Genomic DNA, 22,345 nt, shown 5'->3' with positions numbered 1-22,345 from the left:
GTAACGCCCTACTTGATCATACTACAGCAGCACACAGAAGTATCAAAAGTAGCAGATCCACACGCTCGTTCTGAGCTTGTAGATCTGCTACTTTAAAAACTTTGAAAAGTAACAGTTTTGTTTCCAAACGACAGAGACAATTTACTTCTGATCTATGCTGCTATTTGGAGAGGACCGCTGCGGAGCAAAGTTTTGTTATACTTTGTACAATGACAATATCTGTCTGTCTATCTATCTTTCTAGCTAGCTATCTATCTGTTATGACGATCCTATCCTGAACGTGGTTTACTTACTTACTCACTTGGATTATTCAAGGACAGCTCATTCTCTAGGCATGGAATATCATTCCTATTCTGAGAAAAGAACTTTGAGTGGGCGGCCTGCTATATAGGGCAGCTTTATATTTGTGCACGTTTCCCCTTAGCCAGGGGAATATTTGTGTGAGTGTTACAGACTGCATGTGCGTATTCTGTGGTCCGGGCAACAGAAAGCAGAATGGGCCACTTCTCTGTCTCGGAACAAGGCCTCAGCTGTTATTGTTTACAAAGAACAAGGGAGGAGGGAAGAGCAACAAAGACAGCGTTGCATATTCAACGCGAGGCACTCTGCTGTGATCCAGTTGAGAGAGACGCCCTCTTCCATGGAGCTGGTTAAGTCAGCATGGAGTAGGCTATTTCACAATCAGTCGTGACCTCAGCCGAGCGCGTCCCACCACCGACCAGTTTTGTCTTGTCTCTTTTCCAGCAGCCATTGCCTTATGGCCATTTTTATATTTAGCATCTGATGACCTGATAGGATGATTTATAAGTCATTACATCAGCCAACGCAGGGATGCTGACAGAACCCTCGCTAAAAACCCCAGAACAGAAATCCACTCGTCCTAGACAATTTGCCCTTCTGGCCTCTAAACTGTGGAATAAACTCCCTGTCGCACTTAGAACAACAGACTCACTCCCTAGCTTCCGCCGTGGACTGAAGACTCACCTCTTCAGACTCCACCCAAACCCATAGCACTACTGTAACACTCCCCTTCCCTTGATGACCACACATGAAGCTAGATAGCATTCTTTAGGTTTTAGAAGTTTTTTACTGATTAGGTGCGTGGTCTAGGTCTACCTGTTATTATTTTTTCTAGATAGATATTCCTATGCATTTGTTGTATTGTTGTTGATGTACTGACATATTATCTTGCTTATTATATGGATGTATTACCTGCTTATTGTAAGTCGCTTTGGATTAAAAAAAGCGTCTACTAAATGCCTAAACTGTAAACTGATTAGCATTACGGCCATTCCGAATGCTCAATATGTGATGCTGTAGTGTGAGTTTTATCACTAATCTTTGTATATTAACATGTCATGAGCTTGTATATCAGCTTGTAGATCTGCTAATTTTGCTGTGCAATGGGAGTCTGAATTCTAAAGCCCACGTAGGCAATTTCCAGCTATAATGACATGTCCAAAATAGGGACGCCACGGTTAATGTGGTATTAAAGTCAAGGGGCCTAGAATAGAATAGGGTCACTCGTGGGGACTGGCATTTCTGTAACCTAACACTTGTATAAAAACAGACTAATATGGCAATTGGCAAGCGTCGGGGAGATACTAGGTCTCTTGGCCAGGGACGTGCAGAGAATGTTAGAGAGGCAGGGGCTGAAATTTATAAAAGGGCCGTTTGGTGAAAATACCGAAAGCAGACACAACTGCGACGCGTTGTGAGCTTGGAGGTCGGCTATTTTCGGTGCTTGATACGTCAATGAACTAAGCATAATCAAGTGAATACTGGAGATGTGGTGTACAGCACGGATTTCTACACAGAGAGGGCAATTCTTTCAACATAGGATGCTGCACTGAAGTTCAGGAGAGTTTAGACAAGGCGATTCTCTTGAAAGCTGCCTTCAGGTATGGCATGGAAAAAGGACATTTGCATTTCTTTCATCATAGAAACTGCATTCATGGTCTGAAGAGGGCACTTTCTACAGATGGATAAAAGGGCAGGGGCTCAAGCCCCTTTAATGTCAATGTGTGCAAGTGCCTGCTCTTGGCACTTCAAGAGAATTGTCAATGAATGAAGTCATGCTGCTTGTCCCTTTCAAAGTTGAAATCACAGCAGTTTCACTTCCCAATGTGTTCAAATGGAAACAGAGGGAGCTGACTTGTAAGGAAATGGGGACATGCTTAGACACACGCGCACACACGCACATACGTAAACATTAACTACGACAGCAAGTTGAAAGCGGTTGAGTGCTCACACTACTAGAGTAATCCACCTGTTGACCCTGATAACGCTCCGGGTTTGAATCTAACGGACGTCACATGAGCGGTCAGGTGTCACTCACCCAGGCCTGTGCCTGTCACAATTACTACATAATCGTCCAATCGCAAGTATTTGACATAATCACAATTATTTGACATAATCACAATTACATTGTCATAATCGTCAATTGTTTCCATGTTGAAAAAGGTTCATATTATTTCACCCATTTTCAAAAATAGTGGAAATAGCAGATCAGCTATTTTCACTATCAATGTTCTTTTTAAAGTATAATGTTGTCAAATATGCCAGTCATTTCTTTGTATATTTAGGTTATGTGTCATATCTGCCACGTGCAACTTCGACGCCTACAAGCCAAACAGAAATGCAATTGTCAACGACAAAAAAACACAATTAAATCGTTAATCGCAATTAATTTGAGTGACAATCGATCAGTCACGTAAAATGCCATAATGGTGACCCAGCCCTACACACTCACCTATCTGGTCCTCTGGTATCAGCGACTCTATGGGAGGGTCCAGCTCCGAGCTCTGCCGCAGGTAGGCCTTCATCTGGGTCATGAACTGCCGCAGCGTCTGCAGGAGGTCCAGGGCCGACGTGTGGCTGGCGCGGTTCTCCTGCACGAAGCCCACGTAGTCCTGGACCAGCGAGCCGAAGTACGAGCCCTTGTTGCGCGACAGCTCCGTGATGCGCTTGACCGCGCGCTTCTCCGGCGTCATGAGCGAGCTGAACACGCCGCTCACCTTGCGGAAGTGGCCCTTGAGGGCCCGCGGCAGGATGAAGGAGCTCCCGCTCAGGCCCACCACGCCCCCCATGCCCCCCACCACCCTCCGCCGGCGGGACTTGAAGGGCGGCCGGAGCCCGGCGTCCAGGTCGTTCTCCAGGCTCACGCCGTAGTCCTCCTCCTCTTCTTCGTCCTCCTCCTCCTCCTCCTCGTCCTCCTCCTCGCTGCTGTCCTCGGCCGTGTCGCGCCGCTTGCGGCGGTGGTGCGGGGCGGGGCTGGGAGGCAGGCCCAGGGAGAAGCCCGGCGACTGGGAGAAGTCCAGGGAGTCGGAGGAGGAGGTGGACATGCTCATGTCGCTGAGCCTCTGCCGGCCCCCGCCACCCTCGCACCTAGATAGAGAGATCAGGGATGGGACGATAACAAAATGTCATATCACGATTATTGTGACAAAAGAAATCGCGATTTACGATATTATCATGATATCAAAATCCATTATCCCAGGGCGGAACATTTGCCAAAAAATAGCAGATCTACAAGCTCACAACGCGTCACATTGCGACTGTATCAAGTACGTAGTATATTATAAGTACCCATATGCAGCTTGGCAAATAAAAGGTGAATTGATCCCAGTGCACGACGGAGGACGATATCACGATAAATTAAATCTCCACGATACGATTATCGTGAGTGTTTTGGCACAGCAGTTAAGGTTACAAAGTTACAGGGGAAGTATGAAAAGAAAAAATAATGTTGTCTACATCGGACAACAAAACAAGAGAATATAAAGTGTCCATAACAGTCAATGATAAATAAGTGTCTCACCGTTATCACATCATAACACAAATATTACTACTTATTACCCGGCTTGTTTGAATGCTTGATTCTGATCGGTCAATCGCTGAAATCAGAGGTCTGATATTCCGCTCTGTAACAGACCGCTGCCTAATCAAAGGCTCAAAGCACCTGCTGCAGTCAGGCTGCACTGCGTGAATCTTGTGCTGTAGACAACATGTCAGCCATGTAAACAAACACACAGCGACATTTAGAACTAAACGTAGCTCTCAAGAATATTTTTAAAAATATTTTAAGCGAGAAATAGACAACGTAGTATCAGAAAATGGATTCTATCTAATCAGCACTTCCTTGTTTTCCAAGGCGACCGTGCTGCGCTGGGGGGGACGCCCAGCGTAACACTTGTAGAATACTTTCAGCCGTCCATAACATAACAAAGTGTCCATAACAGTCATGCTACAGCCATGCTACATAAGCGTCTCACCGTTATCTCGTCATAACACAAGCAAATGACACTGAAAAACTACTTAACAGTGCAGAGCCATACCTGGCGGTCTTCAGCGTGGCGGGGCTGGGAGGGGTGCCGCCGGCGCCGTTCTCCAGCGGCACAGAGGAGGAGGAGGAGGGTGACGTCGCCGCCGGCAGCTTGGCGCGGGACAGGGCCTTGGCGATGGTCTCGTCGTCCAGGGCCTCGTGGCAGCGGTGCGCCTCCAGGTCGGGCTTCTTGGGCCGGGGAGGAGGGCACGCGCTGGACGAGGCGGCGGGCACGGGGATGGGCGCGCTGGCCTTCTTGGAAGGGCTGCTGCTGCTGCTGCTGCTCGGGTGCTTGGCACCCATGGAGGCGGGGCGAGAGGGCGCCGGGCGGCGACTGGGGGACAGGTGCTGCGTGGCGGGCGGCGGCGGCGCTGGCGCCACGGCGTTCTCTGGCATGCTCTTGGGCTTGGCCGCGGTCGTTTGGCCTGGTGGGGGCGGGGCCGGGCGCCGGCGGGGGGGCATGGAGCGGGGCGGGGGAGGGCGAGGGGGAGGGGTCCGCGACGACTTGCCTGCGCTGGCCTCCTCGGTCTCGTCCGAGGCGCGTCGGGTGTCCGGGTCCTCCCGGTCGCTGGGAGCGGACGGCGTCGACGACGTCACCGGCGAGCGGCCCGCGGCGCCATCGTCCTCGGGGCTGCTGCCGAGCTCGGCCGCGCGCGGGGGTGACGGAGGAGGAGGAGGAGGAGGGGGGGCCGTCTCTCCGTCAAGCTGGCGGTGGTGGTGGGTCTGCAGGAAGAGGGGGTTCACGAAGCACAGCGCCCCGATGGTCTGGCTCCTGGTGGGACGAGACCGCAGGGTCGGCGGCGCGCTGTCGTGGTGGCGCGGCGCCGAGCCGGTCCGCCACTGCTGCCCTGCTGTCCCTGTCCCTGCCCTGTGCGTCCCCTCCTTCTCCTCTGCTCCCCTACTGGCCCTGTGGCTGCGCTGGGGGCTCAGGGTGCGACTCAGGGGGCGGGACGCTGCGGGGGAGGTGGGCTGCTGGCTGCTGAGGGCAGAGTCCCAGAAACCTGGAAACACACACACACACACACACACACACACGGTCACACACACACACACACACACACACACACACACACACACGTAAACACGCACACGTAAGCAACAAATAAAAACCCAGAGAGAGGCAGTCTTCAAATCCGGTCAAATGAAGAACACATGCTCCTAAACCTCAATGAAAGCCCAAAATAGCATTATTTCCCGACACCCTGCTAGACGGCTGTGACACCCAAAGAAGTTAGAACACAATACATTTCATTATGGGCAGAGGAAAAAGGCAGCATTATTTGACCATAATCCACTTACGTTAGTACAGTTCCGTTGTTTCCCGTAAAGTGTGTTTGGACTTAAGGCAGCTTATTCTCCCTTTCTTTCTCCTAACTTCTCCTATACCGACACTACACTGCTCTGGCTTCTCAACAGTGGCAGAAGCGTAGTGAGTTTCGACTCTGCGTCTCTCAACTCTGAGTCACTGAATGCCAACACACACACACACACACAAACACACCCAGAGGGACGCACATACACACAGAGAGAGAGAGAGAGAGAGACTGAGAGAGAGAGAGAGAGAGAGAGACTGAGAGAGAGAGAGAGGGAGTCACTCATGCTAATCAAATAGTGGGAGGTTGCTAAACACACCACAAGAGCAGCACAATCTCTGTCCACTCCTCCTTCCTGCTCTGTGGTCTCCTCCCCTCTTATTCCGTATGGCTACACAACTCACAACACAGCACCAGGGACGTGCAGAGAATGTTAGAGAGGCAGGGGCTGACATTTCTAATGGGGCCTTTGGTGGAAATATCAAAAATAGCAGACCTCCAAGCTCACAACGCGTCGCAGCGCGACGCGTTGTGAGCTTGGAGGTCGGCTATTTTCAGTGTGTGATGCCACACTAAACTAAGCATAATCAAGTCTATACTGGAGATGTGGCTCAACGGCATGGATTTCTAAACAGAGATGGACATCCTTTCAACATAAAGTTCAGGAGAGTTTGGACAAGGCAATTAATTCTCTTGAATGCTGTCTTCAGGTATGGCATGGAGAGAGTGCATTTGCATTTATTTCACCTTAGTAAAAACGGCATTCATGGTCTGGAGGGCACTTTTTACAGACAGATAAAAGGGCAGGGGCTCAAGCCCCCTTTGATGTCTATGTGTGCACGTGCCTGCACAACACAGTAAAACCCGGAGTGTCAATTGAACTCCCTCAGAGTGTACAAAAGATCGACCCGTAAGAGATTCCAAAGTTTTCGCTTCCACCCCCGATTTTATTTGCTGCTTTTTTTTCCCCTCATCACCCCGTGTGTCCTCTAACACTTGGAACCAAAACGTCCTTCCTGTTTTGTGTCTCCTAGACGGGGCCTGACATGCATATCTGTTGAATTGATCCATTGTTCGCTGCCATTTTGGCAAAGCCGGTACCCTGAGATAACTCACGCAGCTTAGATGACCACTTGGAACACAAAGACGCTACTGTGACCCTTGCAATAACACATTAATACCAAACAGTTATCTCATCAAATGAAGAGAGGGACAGGCAGCCAACAAAAAAAAAGCGCCTACTTTAAAATGCGTAGGGCATTAACAAAAAAGTCGACAAGTCGACTCAGTCGACTTCATTACACAAGTCGACTCCCGCCAGAGAAAGTCGAAAGTCGAAGTTGAAAAAAAAAAGGCCTTTGTGTTTTTTCTATCATTATTTTTGCTCCATGTGTGCATCTGTGCAGCATTCAAACAGTAGGATAGCTTATTGTCAAGAACGGAATGATCCAATATTACAGTGCTACATTACATTTGGTATAACCTGGTTCTATTGTGAAAATAGCAGATCTAGAGCATGTAGATCGGCAATTTTCACAATTTCTGCTTCTATATATTTGACAATTTGGACAATGTTTAATTTGCCATTTTAGAGGTATTAAAAGTCCTTATTACCCGGCCTGTTTGGATTCTTGATTCTGATTGGTCGAGCGCTGAAATCAGAGGTCTGTTATCACCCGATAACAGACCGCTCCGCTCTATAACAGACCGCTGCCTATAATCAAAGGCTCAGAGCACCTGCTGCAGTCCAGCTGCACTGCGAGAATCTTAGCTGTATCCAAAATGTCAGCCATGTAAACACACACACAGCGACATTTAGAACTAAATGTTGCTCTCAAGAATGTTTTTCAGAATATTTTAAGCGAGAAATAGACGACGTAGTATCAGAAAATGGATTCTATCTAATCAGCACTTCCTTGTTTACCAAGGCGACCGTGTCGACACTTGTGGAACACTTCCAGCCGTCTGTAAACAAGGAAATACTTTGTTTTGTTTTTAGTTTTGAGTCGAATTATTAATTTTATTTAGTAGCCGGGTAATAAGCGGGATAATGAATGGCTCCTTGGTGAATGACGCTAGATAACATCCCTTCGTTTTGATAACTCCCTCGGCTAGCGCCTCGGGAGTTATCAAGCCGTCGGTCTGTTATCTAGCGTCATTCACCGCGGAGCCATTCATTATCCCTTACTTAAATTGGCACTTTAGAAATGTGCAGATACCCTCTATTCACTTAAACTTTATGTTGGTTTGTTTACTGTTGAGTGAGAAAACAATGTTTCACGTTAAGGTAATCATCTGGGGACCCCCCCAAAATAATCGGGGAGTCGCGTGTGATGTGATGACGTCATCAAACGATAAAGTCGACTTCAAACCAACTTTTTACTGAGTCGACTTGCAAAAATCACAAGTCGTTAAGGCCCTGCTCTGCACCCACTCAGCTCGGTTGAAAATGCAAAGGCAAACAACTGCTGCTGGGGTCGTAAAAAAGCGGTTGTCGGGGGTGCAGCTGGTGAAAGCATTAAGAGAGTCTCAGAATACCTCGGTGTCTAGGGCAACGAGAGAGAGAGCTGACTGGGGCAGAGTCTGACTGACACGTGAGCCCACGGGAAGAGCGTCTCAAGCAGGGGCGTCATTTGGGTATGGCAGGGGTATGCAGCTGCCATACCCTGCAGGTCCAGGGGGAAAATTAAAGTTACTTTTAAAGGAGCTATAGTCAACCTTTTCTTGAAAAACGGACGCTAAAATTAAAATAATGTTGAAAATATGTTATAAAAAAAGATTAAGCTTCATATATTTGTTTCTATTCAAAAATGACCACAAAAAGCGTAAAATAATGATAAAATAATCATTTTGGCCATTGTCAGGATGACTTTGTTTACATCCCTCTTCTATTCTTTTATATGGATTGATATAAGGATGTAAACAAAGTGTCCGTTTTTCAAGAAAAAGTTGACTACAGCTCCTTTAAATATAAATCCATGGATGTCTCTTTGTCTATTATGTGCTGGTTATTATGTTGTTAAATCACAGTAAAATAACTACAAATGCAAAATGTAACAAAATGGTCACTTTAACAAGTTATTATAATTATATTCTCCACACTTTTATTCTCCCCATCTTGGCAACATGGTATATTCCCAGGTTCTGCAGGTCAGCTGCACAGGTGCAATTCATTATTGTTAATTGTGGCACGTTTACTAACATGCCAAGTTTAGCTGCACTTGAACAACCATTCCAGGCTGCCATATCCAGCCCAAGAAACCGTAGAAACGTGAGGAAAAAATAAAATGTACTTCTTAAAATAAATGTATCATGCCTGTTGCTAAGGTATGGCAACATGACTGGTGTCTTGCACGCGCGCGAAGGCGCGTGCGTGCAAGACACCAGTCATGTTGCCATACCTTAGCTTTTTCTGAACTGACGCCACTGGTCTCCAGAGCTGGGGAACAGGAATAACATAACCATGATGATGGATGCACCTGAACAAAGCTTAGATTAACTCCACGAGTACAGAGGTCAATAGCTGACAAAATCTTTTTATAAATCTTCTGCCTTTATTCATAGTTAGGGATGGGACAATAAATTAAGCGTCAGCGTTAGTTTATGCAGGGCATGGGAGTCAAGTTGCTGCTCAGCTGTAGTCAGATGTCAGTCAGCTCTGTTCTCATACCTCATAACATATCTGCTGGTCATTATGTCACATGACTGCCATAATCCAATCAAAGCTCTCAATCATTAGGGAGGCTACTTTATATACGGCTTGCTTTCTTTACCAATGCTTGGTTTCCGAAGCTTCGGAATCATTTGCTGCTTGCTGCCTCCTCCACCCCAGCCGCCACCTTTGCACGATCAGTCTGGCTAAGCTCAAATACTTGTGATTGTCTGATTAAGTTACATGTCAACGTGGTTAAGTTCAAATACTGTGATTTTGACTAAGTTCATGCCAATGTTGTTAAGCTCAATACTGTGATCTTTACTGTTACATGTCAAGGTTAAGCTCCAATACAGTGATTTTGACTAAGTTACATGTAAATGTATTGCTATTATTCTGCTATTGTATCCCTATGGGGGGTATTGCTTTGCGTTCCCTGATTTTGCTTAGCATGCTCAGAAAAGCTTGCACAACATTTCAGGGAGCATCTCCTATCGCAGAGCCCTTTAAACGCTGCAATCTTTTTTTTCACACCTAATCTCTTTGCCAAAAAATAGCAGATCTACAGGCTATTTTACAAGCACAACGCGTCGTGAGCTTGTAGATCTGCTATTTTTTGGCGAATGTTCCGCCCCCAGGATAATGGATGTTGGAGATCATTTAATTATCGCGATGATATCATAAATCACAATTTCTATGATCACAATAATTGTGACATGAAATGTTCATATCGTCCCATTCCTGTTGATAGTACAGTACTTAGACAGGAAACAGGGAGAGAGATGGGGGATGACATGCAGCAAAGGTAGCCTGGATCGGGATTCGAACCCGCGACACCCTGTCAAGCATCAGAGCCTACTGTATGCAGTATGTGCCTGGACCGCTATGCCAGGGGGCGCCCCCCCAAAATCGTGATTTCTGTATTTGATTATTTCATATTCTATATCATAAAACCGCTGATTAACCCATTTAGAACGGGTACACATTTTGTGTATCATTATTTTATGCTTTAACTATTGAAAAATAGCAGATATACAAGCTCACAGCGCGGCACCGAGTGCCGCGCTGCGAGCTCGTAGATCTGCTATTTTTGAAAAGTCGTGAACATTAGAATTTTGACCCGATTCTATAAGTGTCTTTTGAATCCTTCTAATTCTAGGCCTAAATGGGTTAAAACAAAGTTGAATTTACTTGGCACAAAGTCAAAGCCTGCTGTCCCTGAAATGACCTCAGATAAAATCCTAGTGGCTCCACCACAATATCCTCCTGGACAGGGCCAGGGCATTGCAAGTAAATAATGGCATTCATACTTAAATAGCACTTTGTATCTGGAAACAAAACATCATGAATGTGCAGTATCTGTGCTCAGAATCAGTATTGATTTTGTCAACTAAAACTATGACGGAAAATGTTTGTTGACTGCGTTTTTATTTTCACCGACGAAAACTAAATAAAAACTAAATAAAAACTAAGCTGTGATGACTAAAACTAAGACTAAATATATTGGCAATTTCGTCGACAAAAAACGTTAGGGAGGGACTAGTGCTTAAGCGAGTCATATTACAGTATTTTCTGGACTATAAGGCGCACCTGACTATAAGGCGCACTGTCAATGAATGGTCTATTTTCAAACTGTTTTCATATATAAGGCGCACCTGACTATAAGGCGCACATAATAGACGCTACCGTTGCGTTATGCATCCAACAGATGGAGCTGTGCTAAAGGGAATGTCAATGTCAATGAATGATCCATATATAAGGCGCACTGGACTATAAGGCGCACTGTAGTTTTTTGAGAAAATTAAAGGCTTTTAAGTGCGCCTTATAGTCCGGAAAATACGGTATGTTTGGTTGCTTTCAGGTGTTGCGTGCTGAAAATAGCAGATCTACAAGCTCACAACGTGTCGCAGTGTGAGCTTGTAGATCGGCTATTTTCAGCATGCAACCAAGTGTAAAATAAGTCATTACGATGACATCGAGGCCTGCCAAAATACATTTTAGTTGACTAAATCAACTGTAGATTTAGTCGCCATAAAATCTTATGATATTTAGTTGACTAAAATTAGACCAAAACTAAAACTTTTCAGGTGACTAAATTATGACTAAAACTAAATGACATTTTATTCAAAAGACTATGACAAAATTTGCTGTCAAAAACAACACTGCTCAGAATATTCATGAAAACTTTGAAATTTGAACGTCTCCCCTTAACTTTGACAGTGTACAAATGTACACTGTCAAAGTTACAAAGTTACAGAGTTGTAAGGGTCAATTTAGACCCCCATAAAGGAACCTAGAGAGTCTATGAAATCCACTTTGAGAACCACTGGTATAGCAGACCGAGCTAGTCTGATATTGGACTTCAAATGGAAGCTTTCCAAGTGGCCATGGGGATTTTTCCCCCTATGACTGTGTCGGCTCGCTAGCTGACTCTGAGCAGAAACATTTCTCAACTCGTAATCCTCTCGGTTTGTAACGTAGGCACAACTGTGCAAGAGGAGGAGGCGTAGGAATACCATCCCATGCAAGCTGACACCCGCCCCCACACCCACACACACTCACAAGAAGGAATGCAAGCGCGCGCGCGCTAACTCATAATTCCAGAGCAGTTGAAGCCTGTTGTGTTTATGCACGTGTGTGCCCGTGTTGATGTGCGCTCACAGGCACACTATGACTGTGTGTGGAGTAATGCGCTGTCGTGTGTGCTAAGTAGGGGTCCAACAGTTAATGAATCAAATTAACTGATCATTAAATTAATACGAGATTTATTTTTGCAAGATACCGTTGCGCGACTAAATAAAACAGGGCTTAAGTGGTTGATCAGTCTTTTTTAGTCGATTAGAAAAACCTTTTTGGCATCGATTCATTGATACTGTATATACAAAAAAAACACTTCTCGATTATTCGATTAATCGGAAAAGTAACTGATTAATTTAGAATAATCGCTAAGGAAATTAATGTATATTTGCAGCCCTAGTAGTATGTCTTGTTAGCACGCAGCCTTGTCTTTCAGTTGCCACTCCCTCCTCCACTAAAAGCATACAGAGCCGTGCACAGAGCTTGTAGGAAGCTGACTCACAGCAGCTGAGACTAGAATAACATCACACACTGTGACTAAAACCTTCTGTGAATCCCCCCAGGGGGCTCTAGCTCAGGGGTGTCAAACTCATTCTGGATAGGGGGTAGGGCTGTTTGATTTGGCCTAAAAATAAAATCCTGATTTCTTTCTCAGAAAAGTCGATTTTCGATTTCGTTTTTCTGGTAAAAAGAATACATTGTTTCGAAAATGTTGTTTTCATTTAAAAGAATCCAATCAAATATGATTATTATTTTTTTGTTGTGTGGACTTTTTGCCCCGTGCTGTGCTCTAATGAGAGAGATCCGTACCAGAATTACCCTGATTAAAGTGAAAATTGAATTGAAGATTATTTTTCTTAAATCTTCAAAAAAAAATAAAAATCTGATTACAATTAAAAATTGATTAATCGTCCAGCCCTAGTTGAGGGCCACATTGGTCAAAAGGTGACTTGCTAGAGTCTAGCTGGTCCTCTGTTATCTTTCTGTCCATTTTGCCTTCTAAAAGTAATGCAGAAGACTAATGCTTAAGTCATGCTCCATCATACATATCGTCGTTGTCGGGTGGAAACTTTGTATGTCCGAAACCGTTCGGTTTTGCATTTATCATTTTAAAAATGATTTAAACTAGTGAAAACAGCCGATCTACAAGCACACAACGCCTCGCACCGCGAGGCGTTGTGTGCTTGTACTTTTTCACTACTTTTGTGCCTTGTCTGATGAAGCAGGGATTTACTTCGCGATAAAATGTACACATTTGAAACTTGGAGATACGAGCTTTCCACCCGACAACGACGATATGTTGGTGTCGCACACTGAAAATAGCACACATACAAGCTCATAACGCGTCTCATCCGCGACGTGTTGTGAGCTTGTAGATCAGCTTTTTTGGGTGCACGACACTGCCGTGTGGTGAAGTATAAATCGGTGGCTTACCTGCCCCAAGCTGAGCCACCTCCTCCAGCTCCTTCTGAGTCTTGGCAGATGCAATGGCTTCTGGGAGTTTGAGTGTGAAGGGTAAGACATCCCTAAGTGGAGAGAAAACAAAAACATGATATGAAAAGATGACATATTAAAAGACAGAGGCAGAGAACCACATCTCAGTCTGTATCGATGGTGTTGTGTTTTTTAAGTCCATTTCATGTCATTTTTGCTTTCTCTTCCCAGCCATATTTTTTTTTAAATCTCAGAGGGCACACAGATATTTCTCTTTTACATTGAAAGGTAGGTAAATACAAAGAAGGGTCAGGGGAGGCTGGCCTAGGTTTGTTATTGCCAGTTGCGAATGGCTGCCGCCTGTAAGTGGTTTTTCAGGGCGATTTTAAAGGATGCTAGGGAACCACACTCCTTTAAGGCCTTCGGTAGGGCGTTCCACATTTTAGTTGTATAGCAGAAGAACGAGTACTGATGGATTACCATCCATGTACTGATGGATTACCTTGCTTATTGTAAATCGCTCTGGATTAAGTCTGCTAAATGCTAATAAATTGTAAATTGTTCTTCCAGGACTCTGCAGGGATCTGCACCGTGACACGGGGTCAGATCTGGAGTCCATGGGCCCCCCCCCCCCCCCCAGCACAGATCTGGAGTATTTTCACTATTTTAAATCATGTTTTTAAATGATAAATACAAAGCGAACGGTTTTGGACATACGAGGTTTCCACCCGACAACGACGATATAATGAATGTTTAGCACCTCTTACAGGACGCCGACATTTTGGGAATAGACAGGAAAAATGACACATCATCTTTTGAAGTTTACGGTTTGGAGCTTTGTAGCTCCAAAAAAGTGCTTTGTCATCCATAGCTTAACTTTTTGCAATTTGCACAAATCCCACTCAGTGTATGTCACAGTGTATTATAAATGCATTAATACGATAACAGACTAAATATCCAGCCTTTTGTGAGACATTCTTGAGATTGTTGAGAGACTGGGCGGAAAAGCGTATGAGGCCCTACTGACTGACTTACCATCTACTTAGACTGCTAAATTAACCCCTTCAATCATCTGTGTCATTTTAGCTGTTGCTACAGTATGTAGCAACATAACCTTTTCAGAAAACTGTTTAGATTTAGCCTCTGGTCTAAATGGGTTATTATATAGCAAGGGTCTTCAACAGGGGGTCCGTAACCTCTAGGGGGACCTCAGAGTTACTACAGGGGGTACTCCAGTTCTTTGTGTGATAGCAACTTTTTTCTCCTTTTTTATATTAACCAGTTGAACCCTAGCGTCCATATTCTGAGAACTTTAGCCAAAAATAGCAGATCTACAAGCACATCATCTACACGCTGCGAGGCGTTGTGAGCTTGTAGAACGGCTATTTTTGGCAAAGAGGTTTGGTGTATTGGGGAAAAGGAGCAGACTAAGTACGGAGTGAAAGTTCAAGTTTATTAAGGGTGCGTTCGGAAATGCGCACTCAACGCACTGGTGTGCCATGTTGTCTTTCGTTTATTCGGTGCACTTGGTGCGTTGTCGTTCGGAAATCCAGTGCGCGGCGCACTGGTGTGTTGAGTGCAGTCAGTGCACGCACTCACCAACCCTACTCAGAAGATGGGGATTGACGGTGTGGTGCATCAGTGTGGTTTCAGTTTGATTGGTTGGTTTTCATGGCCATGTCTCGAACGCTTCTCAGCTGTGAACAATGGAGGAAATGACCGCAAAATGCAACATTTGCAGTTTCGTTGGTCGTTTGGGCTTGATAGTTTCACACGCATCAACGTGTAGACTAACAGCAGGTATGCCAATGTTAGGAATGTTACATCTCCTTTCAATATCAACGTTACGTTAGCAACTGCTGCATTTCAGAAAGTTTACCTTCAGAGTTCAGAGTGAAAAAGCGCACAGCTGCCTCTTAACTGGTCATTCGTAAATAAGCCACACTGAACGCACTCTCCAACGTCATGCCCACTGCACTCACTACACTGAGCACACACCCGGTGCGGGTTTCCGAACGCACCCCATGTATTGACGGTTCAAGTGGTTAAATATGTGAAAACACAAATTGACATGAATCCAAAATACACTGATGATTGTGCTGTCAAACAATGAAACTATATGGAATTTATGAACAGGTTGGCCTGAAAACATTGAAGACCCCTGTTATATAGGGATCATAAATGTGTTCCTTTTCCAGCCTTTATTGCTAGTCCACAGTGAAGAGAGACTGGAAACGAGGAGAGAGAGTCGGAGAGTGGCATGCAGCAAAGGTTTGTCAGGCTCAGGAAGCGAACACAGGATTCACTGTCAGACATCAGAGCCTATGTGTGGTACGCACTTTAACCACTGGGCTATTGGTGCCTCCACAGTGGGTCTCATTTTTGTCAAATTTCCTAGAGAGCCCTCTCCTGATCTTTGGGCTCCTGGGCCCAACAGAGCCGTTCAGGAATCCAGCTCTTCCCTTTACCTGATCACTGTGGTAGGGCTGGACCAGCCCCTGCTCTGTGGTCTATTCGCTTCAAGACAGCTTATAGCACAGAAGCTGTTACTGATGGCCTTGACTACTATTCCACAATCTCTGAATGTTATATATAGTCTGGAACTACACATCGCAAAAGCTGAGTGAGGAGGCTGTCATCTGTTCGTCATTTCCGTTAACAAACATATTAATTTAATTTTCCTTTCAGGCTAAGCAGCAAGCTATATATCCTTCAAATAATTACATTTACAGACGAAGCGGAAGCAGGGAGGAGGTGGGACATCCGCTTTTAGCCCCAGAGAGTTTTCAGCGCTTCCGTGGTCCAGACTGTGTGACGGAAGCGTTTGAAAATGGTGGGAGGAAACAGTCTGGCTTGCGAGACTCTACTGATAAGTCAGACCTCCCTTCCTACGTGCAGGTGCGGTTCTGGTCATTAGTGTGCACCTGGCAACCCGCACAGTGTGTCCCTGGACATCCAGCATGGCACAATGAATGATAATCTGGCTAACCCCAGTGTGTGTCCCCGAAAATCCTCCACAGACCTGGCTACCTTTGCTGTGCGCACCTAGCAACCTGTGCACGGCTCCGCTGGAATTCCTGCACCAGCGACCAGCTATCTGGCAGTCGGCGCAGTGCACATCTCCAAACAGCACTGTAAACTGTAGTATTCAACATGAAAACTCTATCGGTAATAGAGAGTACGCGTGTGACATCATCATCATACCCGGAAGTTATGCGGGAACGCCTACTGAGTGGCAAAAAAACGACTTATTGTGGCCTTGACAGCCCATACATCCAAACAGAAAAGTCCTATATGATTGCATTAAATGTTTAACGTTAAACTCACTTTGCCACTCAATTTGCCACTTGATTTCCCATTCACCTTATGCATGCGCATACCCTCTATATACTGTCTAATCTATTCACCCTCTGTGGCAAGCAGAGTTGGGTTACATCTAGGGATGTATACCACTTTTTTGCTGACCAAGTACAAGTACGAGTACTTAATTTGAGTACTTGCCGATACCGAATACCGATACTGTAGGTTCTGTACAAGTGCTTAAATAGTGTGTGGCGCTTCAAAATAAAATGCTTTAAATAATTATGTTGTCATGCCTAGAGTGAGAGAAGGTGAAAACACTGTTCATTAGTTGAAGTAACACACACAAAACTGTGTCTTAGGACTTTTGATATGTTGTTACAAACATATTTCTGAAACAAAATGGTATCTGGCGCTGCCGTGAGCAATATTGGACGAGTACGAGTACAGCAAAATAGGCTGGTATCGGGGCGAGTGCCGATACCACATCCCTAGTTAAATCATTCAACCTGATCATCACTGTGCTTTTTAATCTTTTTTTTTTTTTTTTTTTTTTTTTACCGAATTAAATATTGTGGTCATGCTCAAGGTTGTTGTGGTCAGAGATGGACGACCCGGAATCAGTTGATCACGAGTTGTCCTCACATGACAGTATTATATATATACAGTATAATGATCTTCGTTCAGCTGCCAAACCATAAAAGTGATGATGGCGTGTGTTTGGTTGGCATAACAAAACATCGAGCTGGCACACTGACAGAGAAGTGAAAGTGTTCACGTGTCACTATGAACTTACTGTAGTGAATATTAGAAACGAAAAGAAACACACAGGGAAACCCACAGTCACCATATAGTCGCTGCCTGTCAGGCAAAAACCTCTATGTGCACGTATTTTTGTCAATGTTTTCAAAGCCCTTATCACACAATATCACACAAAGTAGTGAACATAGCTTACGTGTCACAATGCGATACGCTGTAAGCTTGTAGATCGGATGTTTCCGCTATTTTGCATGTTTAAAAAATATATATATTTAAAAAAAAAGGATCGCTTTTGGACATACAAGGTTTCCAACCGACAGCGACGATATACTTTAACCCAGGGATCTTCAACGTTTTCAGGCCAAGGACCCCTTAGCTGAGAGAGAGATGAAGCAGGGACCCCCACAACCTGTTCATAGATTCCATTTGCCGAAAATAGCCGATCTACAAGCTCACAATGCCTCGCGCTTGTTGATCTGCTATTTTTGGTTAAAGTTCTCAGAATATGGACACTAGGGTTCAAGTGGTTAATATAAAAAAGGGGGAAAAAACTTTCTATGACTCAAAGATTCGGAGGACCCCCTTGGGGTCCCGGACCCCCAGTTGAAGACCCCTGCTTTAACCCCAAACCCACAGCCAGGAACCTGTGGTTGTAAACCGCGTAACCAACACACACCTGGCATTTGTTAGACAACATGTTACTGGGGGGGGGGGGCAGAGAGGGTGATACCCCATTCGGATTGAAACTAGGTTACGCTGTCAGTGGGGCAATACTGTTTGTGGTACACGTTTCCTATTTCCCGTTTCCCCTGTCTGTGTTTTTCAAGCCCCTGTCTGCGTCGTAGCGGCCAATCTGCCACAGGCTAAAACAAGAAGTGAGAGCATCTTGGCACGGACGGATTACTGCTTAGTCGACAAACATTATTTCCATCTGTGGCGTTTCCATGCTCAGCGCGGCGGCTCATCGCAGAGGAATTTCAGCAGAGAGGAGGAGAGAGAACGGAGAGAGAGAGAGAGAGAGAGAGAGAGAGGGAGAGAGGGAGAGAAGGAAAACACAAGGAGGTGTGTGGTGTTACCTGCTAATACAGTAGAAGGCCACCAGGCGAAACAGGTCTGCAAAGCTGATCCCTGATCCCTCCAGAGAAAAGGCTGCAGGCAGACAGATGCGATAGACAACACAGTTCAATAAACTCTAAAGGTTCACCTAACAACACACAGTTCAAACTATGGAACTTTCACTCACAGATGCTCACTGGCAATCTACACTAGGACATTCACCAAATATTAGAATATTCGAATATCAAAGTCACTATTCAACGTTGTTCACCGAAGTCGAATATTCGTTTGTTTGTATTTTTTTATTGTTTTCTCTTTAAAAAATATATAGTTTATAAAGCTTGGCTAGATAGGAAGTCACAAGAATGAGTTGTCAATGCCCCTGGTGGATGAATTTGTTAATGCTCTAGGCGTTAAAAAGTCCTTAAATTGTGACTTCAGAAATGTGCATATACCCTCTATACAGTTCAACTTTGAGATGGGTTGTTTGTTGAGTGAGAAAACAATGTTGCAATTAAGTTAATCATCTGGGGACCCCCTAAAATAATTTGGGGACCCCCCTGGGGGTCCCGACCTGCAGGTTGAGAACCACTGGTCCAACACAACAATGGCTGTGCTCACGAGAGGCCGGCAGGACCCACTGACTGCAGCTGACCCACATCTGAAGGCCAAACCACAGGCCCTCCCGTCTCCTCCCCTCACATGTGTTTTGTAATTCCAAGTGTGGAAAATCCACAGCTGGTATGTCATCCCTCTGGCACTGCCACGGTTCCATTATTCATTCAATATGGACACCCAAACCTGGTCTATATGCCCAATAACTTCACCTCAGTATAAAGGTTAATGCTGAACACATAGTGATAGTGAAACTTTGTACACTTACTGGTAGGTAAATAGGAAGGATTGTAAAGAATACTAGAAGAAATGCACCTATTACATTATAAAGAGTCTTGCCATTTTTTTTTTATTTTTATTCCAGTTAACTACAATGTTGTTTTCAGTTTAGTCATAGTCAACTATAACGTTGTTGTCTTGTCGGGTGAAAACCGTGTATGTCCAAATACAGTTCGTTTTGTATTTACCATATTGAAAATGATTTAGACTAGTGAATACAAGCACACAGCTCTTGTAGATCTGCTGTTTTCACTACTTTTGTGCGACGGCCTTGTATAATGAAGCAGGGCTTTACTTTGGGAAAGAACGTACACATTTTAAACTTGGAGATACGAGGTTTCTGCCCGACAGTGAAGATAATATAAAATTGGTGGGATTACCAGCATGCATCCCAACTTCCCAAGCAAGCTGCAAGTCTCTGCAAGTTGATTTTCATACCGTGCCAAAATGAACGACATGATCCAGTGGCTTCCTCGACAAGCAAACAAGTGCTGCTATGCTTTGGAAAATGGCTGGCAGCGAGGTCAAGTCTATACTATGAGTCACAGTCAAAGGGCTACTAATGCGTAGTCCTTTAAGACTTAAAGGAGCTTAAACGAGCTGAAAGGTTTTGGGAAACACTAACTTAAAGTTTAAGTCAGGGTTTCCCAAACCTTTTCAGCTCGAGACCCAAAAGAGAAAACTGGTGTTTGAACCCAAATGTACAGAAATACATTGTGAATGAATCACATAAGCCCTGTTTCAAATCGGTGAAAGAAGCCCGACCCATTTTCCCTATGTATGGGGAAACACTGCTTTAATCTGTTGTGTCGATAGGAAGTTTGCTGTCTATAGTGCGTACCGTACCGTACCGTACCGTACCGTACCGTACCGTACCATACCATACCGTACCGTACCGTACATGTGGTGTCACGGATGTGAGTCAGACACAATTTGTCGGCCTGCTATCAAAAAGCATGAGCCTTCACGTTAATACAGGCTGTCAGTGATGTGTGGTGTGATACTCACTGTACTGGCTCTCTTTGACAGGAAAGTGACTGATAGGACACTCTGACTCATGTTCATTCACACGAACAGACAGGACTTTTCTCTGCAGCGTTGCCGATTTCCTCACCAGGAACACCTGTGCAGGAGAAATCAGCGGGAAAGGATTTACCACAATGAGAAGTGACTCACGTTGTGTGACGCTTTTATCTGGAAGTCCCTTACAGTGCCATGAGCTCACGCCCAAAAACAACGGGAATCACTTGCGTGGCAGTGGTGGCAGTGTTGTCTTTACCCGTAACTTGGTAAAATGACTTTATTTAAATATTTGGTTATTTCACTGGAAATTGACAATACAGTAATAGATTATTTGGGAAGTAAAATATAGTAAGTAACACTACAAAAATAGAATGAGTTGTCAATGCTCCTGGTGGATGAATTTGTTAATACTCTATACCAGGTGTTCTCAAACCTTTTTAGGCCGTGACCCCCAAAATAAACATAATATGAACTGGCAAGCACTTGGAATTGTAGGTATTACATTTAATGTGACTCGGTTCCACAGATAAATATTGTTGCAAGGCGTTGTGAGCATGAATGATCTGCTATTTTCACAATGTTCGCTTCTTGCTTACTTAATATTTGACAGTTTGGCCAGTCCTGTCAAATATTCGACTATTCGAATACTTTGAGGTCAAATAATTCGAATATTAAAAATCACTATTCGTGAATGGCCTAATACACACTACTGCAACTAGATAGCATAGTTTCAATATGTATATTACTGATCCAAGTATAACCCAAGAGTCATTTGGGTACTTGCAGGATAAGTCACTAGTTATGCAATCATCACACTACCAGTGTTTTTTTTTTTGTTTTTTTTTTGTCTGTTTGTTAGCATTAAAAGTGAACAACAGGTGTCCATACATTTTGTTCAGCCACATGGGGTGTCTGGATCTGTCATTTTCAGCACCCTCTGGTGGAGACACACGGCAGTTGCAGACTTGCTTTGCGTTGCTCAATTTACTAAGCATGTTACGTCTGTTGCGTTGGTGGTCAGAACAGTCCGTTGTGTCTCTAAGGCTTCATGTGACCATGCAGCATGTGACATCAGTCACTTATGACTCATCAGTCGTCTATGACATAACCTATGACGTACAACTCCAAATTTGGGCATGGTTTCAGCCTGATCACAGCCCCATCGACTTCCTTTACACAACAGTATGCACACTAGGGCAGGGGTCCTCAAATACAAATCTTGAAGGTCCACAAATATTCTTTTGAAACAGGTCCGGGTCCGGGGAAAAAATAAAACAATTATATATATATATATATATATTTGCCATTTTTATTATGTCGGTCAATCTTAAATAGTAGGCTAAGATACAAAAAAGTACCAACCAGGGGTTGACACTATGGTCTCAGAGGCACTTGTCCGTCTGGAAAGTACAGGTCATGTTCTACTTGCCCTCACGTAATGGCCACTTGCCCTCATTATTGTTCATCTTACATAATTAGGGATCCCTTTCTTAATTTTTTTACAATGAGTATTGTTTTTTTTAGTAGTTTGTTGATGCAGTAATGGTCTTTTTCCGTTTCTTTCTTTATTAAAAGGGTCCTTAAATTATGACTTCACTGTCATCTGGGCTGGGGACTCCTCCAAAATCATTTGGGGGCCTTACTTGACTGAAGAGAAACAACCCATTAAAGCAGGGAGAACAGAATGTTCAACGTGGAGCAGAGATATTTTGCGCTGGTGCTCTGGTTTCTTTTAACAAACTGGGATAATCTTCAAATAATTTATGCTTGCAACGTGAATATCGATATGAAAACAAGGTGTCGCGCGTCACGTCAGACTGTCAGAGACGAAGCGTGCGGATCGCTGCATATCCATGCAGAAAGAGAGGCAGCCGTCACGGGCCGTCGGGCCGTGGCACGTCGCGACAAACTCTGGAGATATAGATTACAATCCTGCAAACGTATTCACGTTGATGATGTTTTGCGTGAATGAAACCCCACTGATTTATAACTAGTTGCATTGTTGGTGACTGA

At 44.5% G+C, this 22,345-nt stretch overlaps 1 protein-coding gene across 2 annotated transcripts in view; it reads right to left on the bottom strand.

Moving 5' to 3' along the window:
* The window catches only part of LOC308281187 (ras and Rab interactor 2-like), a 79,495-nt gene that overhangs the window by 17,857 nt on the left and 39,293 nt on the right, over positions 1–22,345 (bottom strand). For both annotated transcript variants that reach the window (XM_080721303.1, XM_080721304.1), the window contains exons 5-9: positions 20,318–20,432; positions 18,436–18,508; positions 13,301–13,392; positions 4,338–5,325; positions 2,753–3,387 (exon numbers count right to left, since the gene is read on the bottom strand). In XM_080721303.1, the coding sequence (XP_080577429.1) occupies positions 2,753–3,387; positions 4,338–5,325; positions 13,301–13,392; positions 18,436–18,508; positions 20,318–20,432 (1,903 nt within the window). The remainder of the gene's footprint in view (positions 1–2,752; positions 3,388–4,337; positions 5,326–13,300; positions 13,393–18,435; positions 18,509–20,317; positions 20,433–22,345) is intronic.

Source organism: Nannobrachium achirus (genome assembly GCF_963921795.1).
Source record: "Nannobrachium achirus genome assembly, chromosome: 3".
In the NCBI taxonomy this organism is placed as follows: domain Eukaryota; kingdom Metazoa; phylum Chordata; class Actinopteri; order Myctophiformes; family Myctophidae; genus Nannobrachium; species Nannobrachium achirus.
This window is presented reverse-complemented; position numbering and strand designations above follow the sequence as displayed.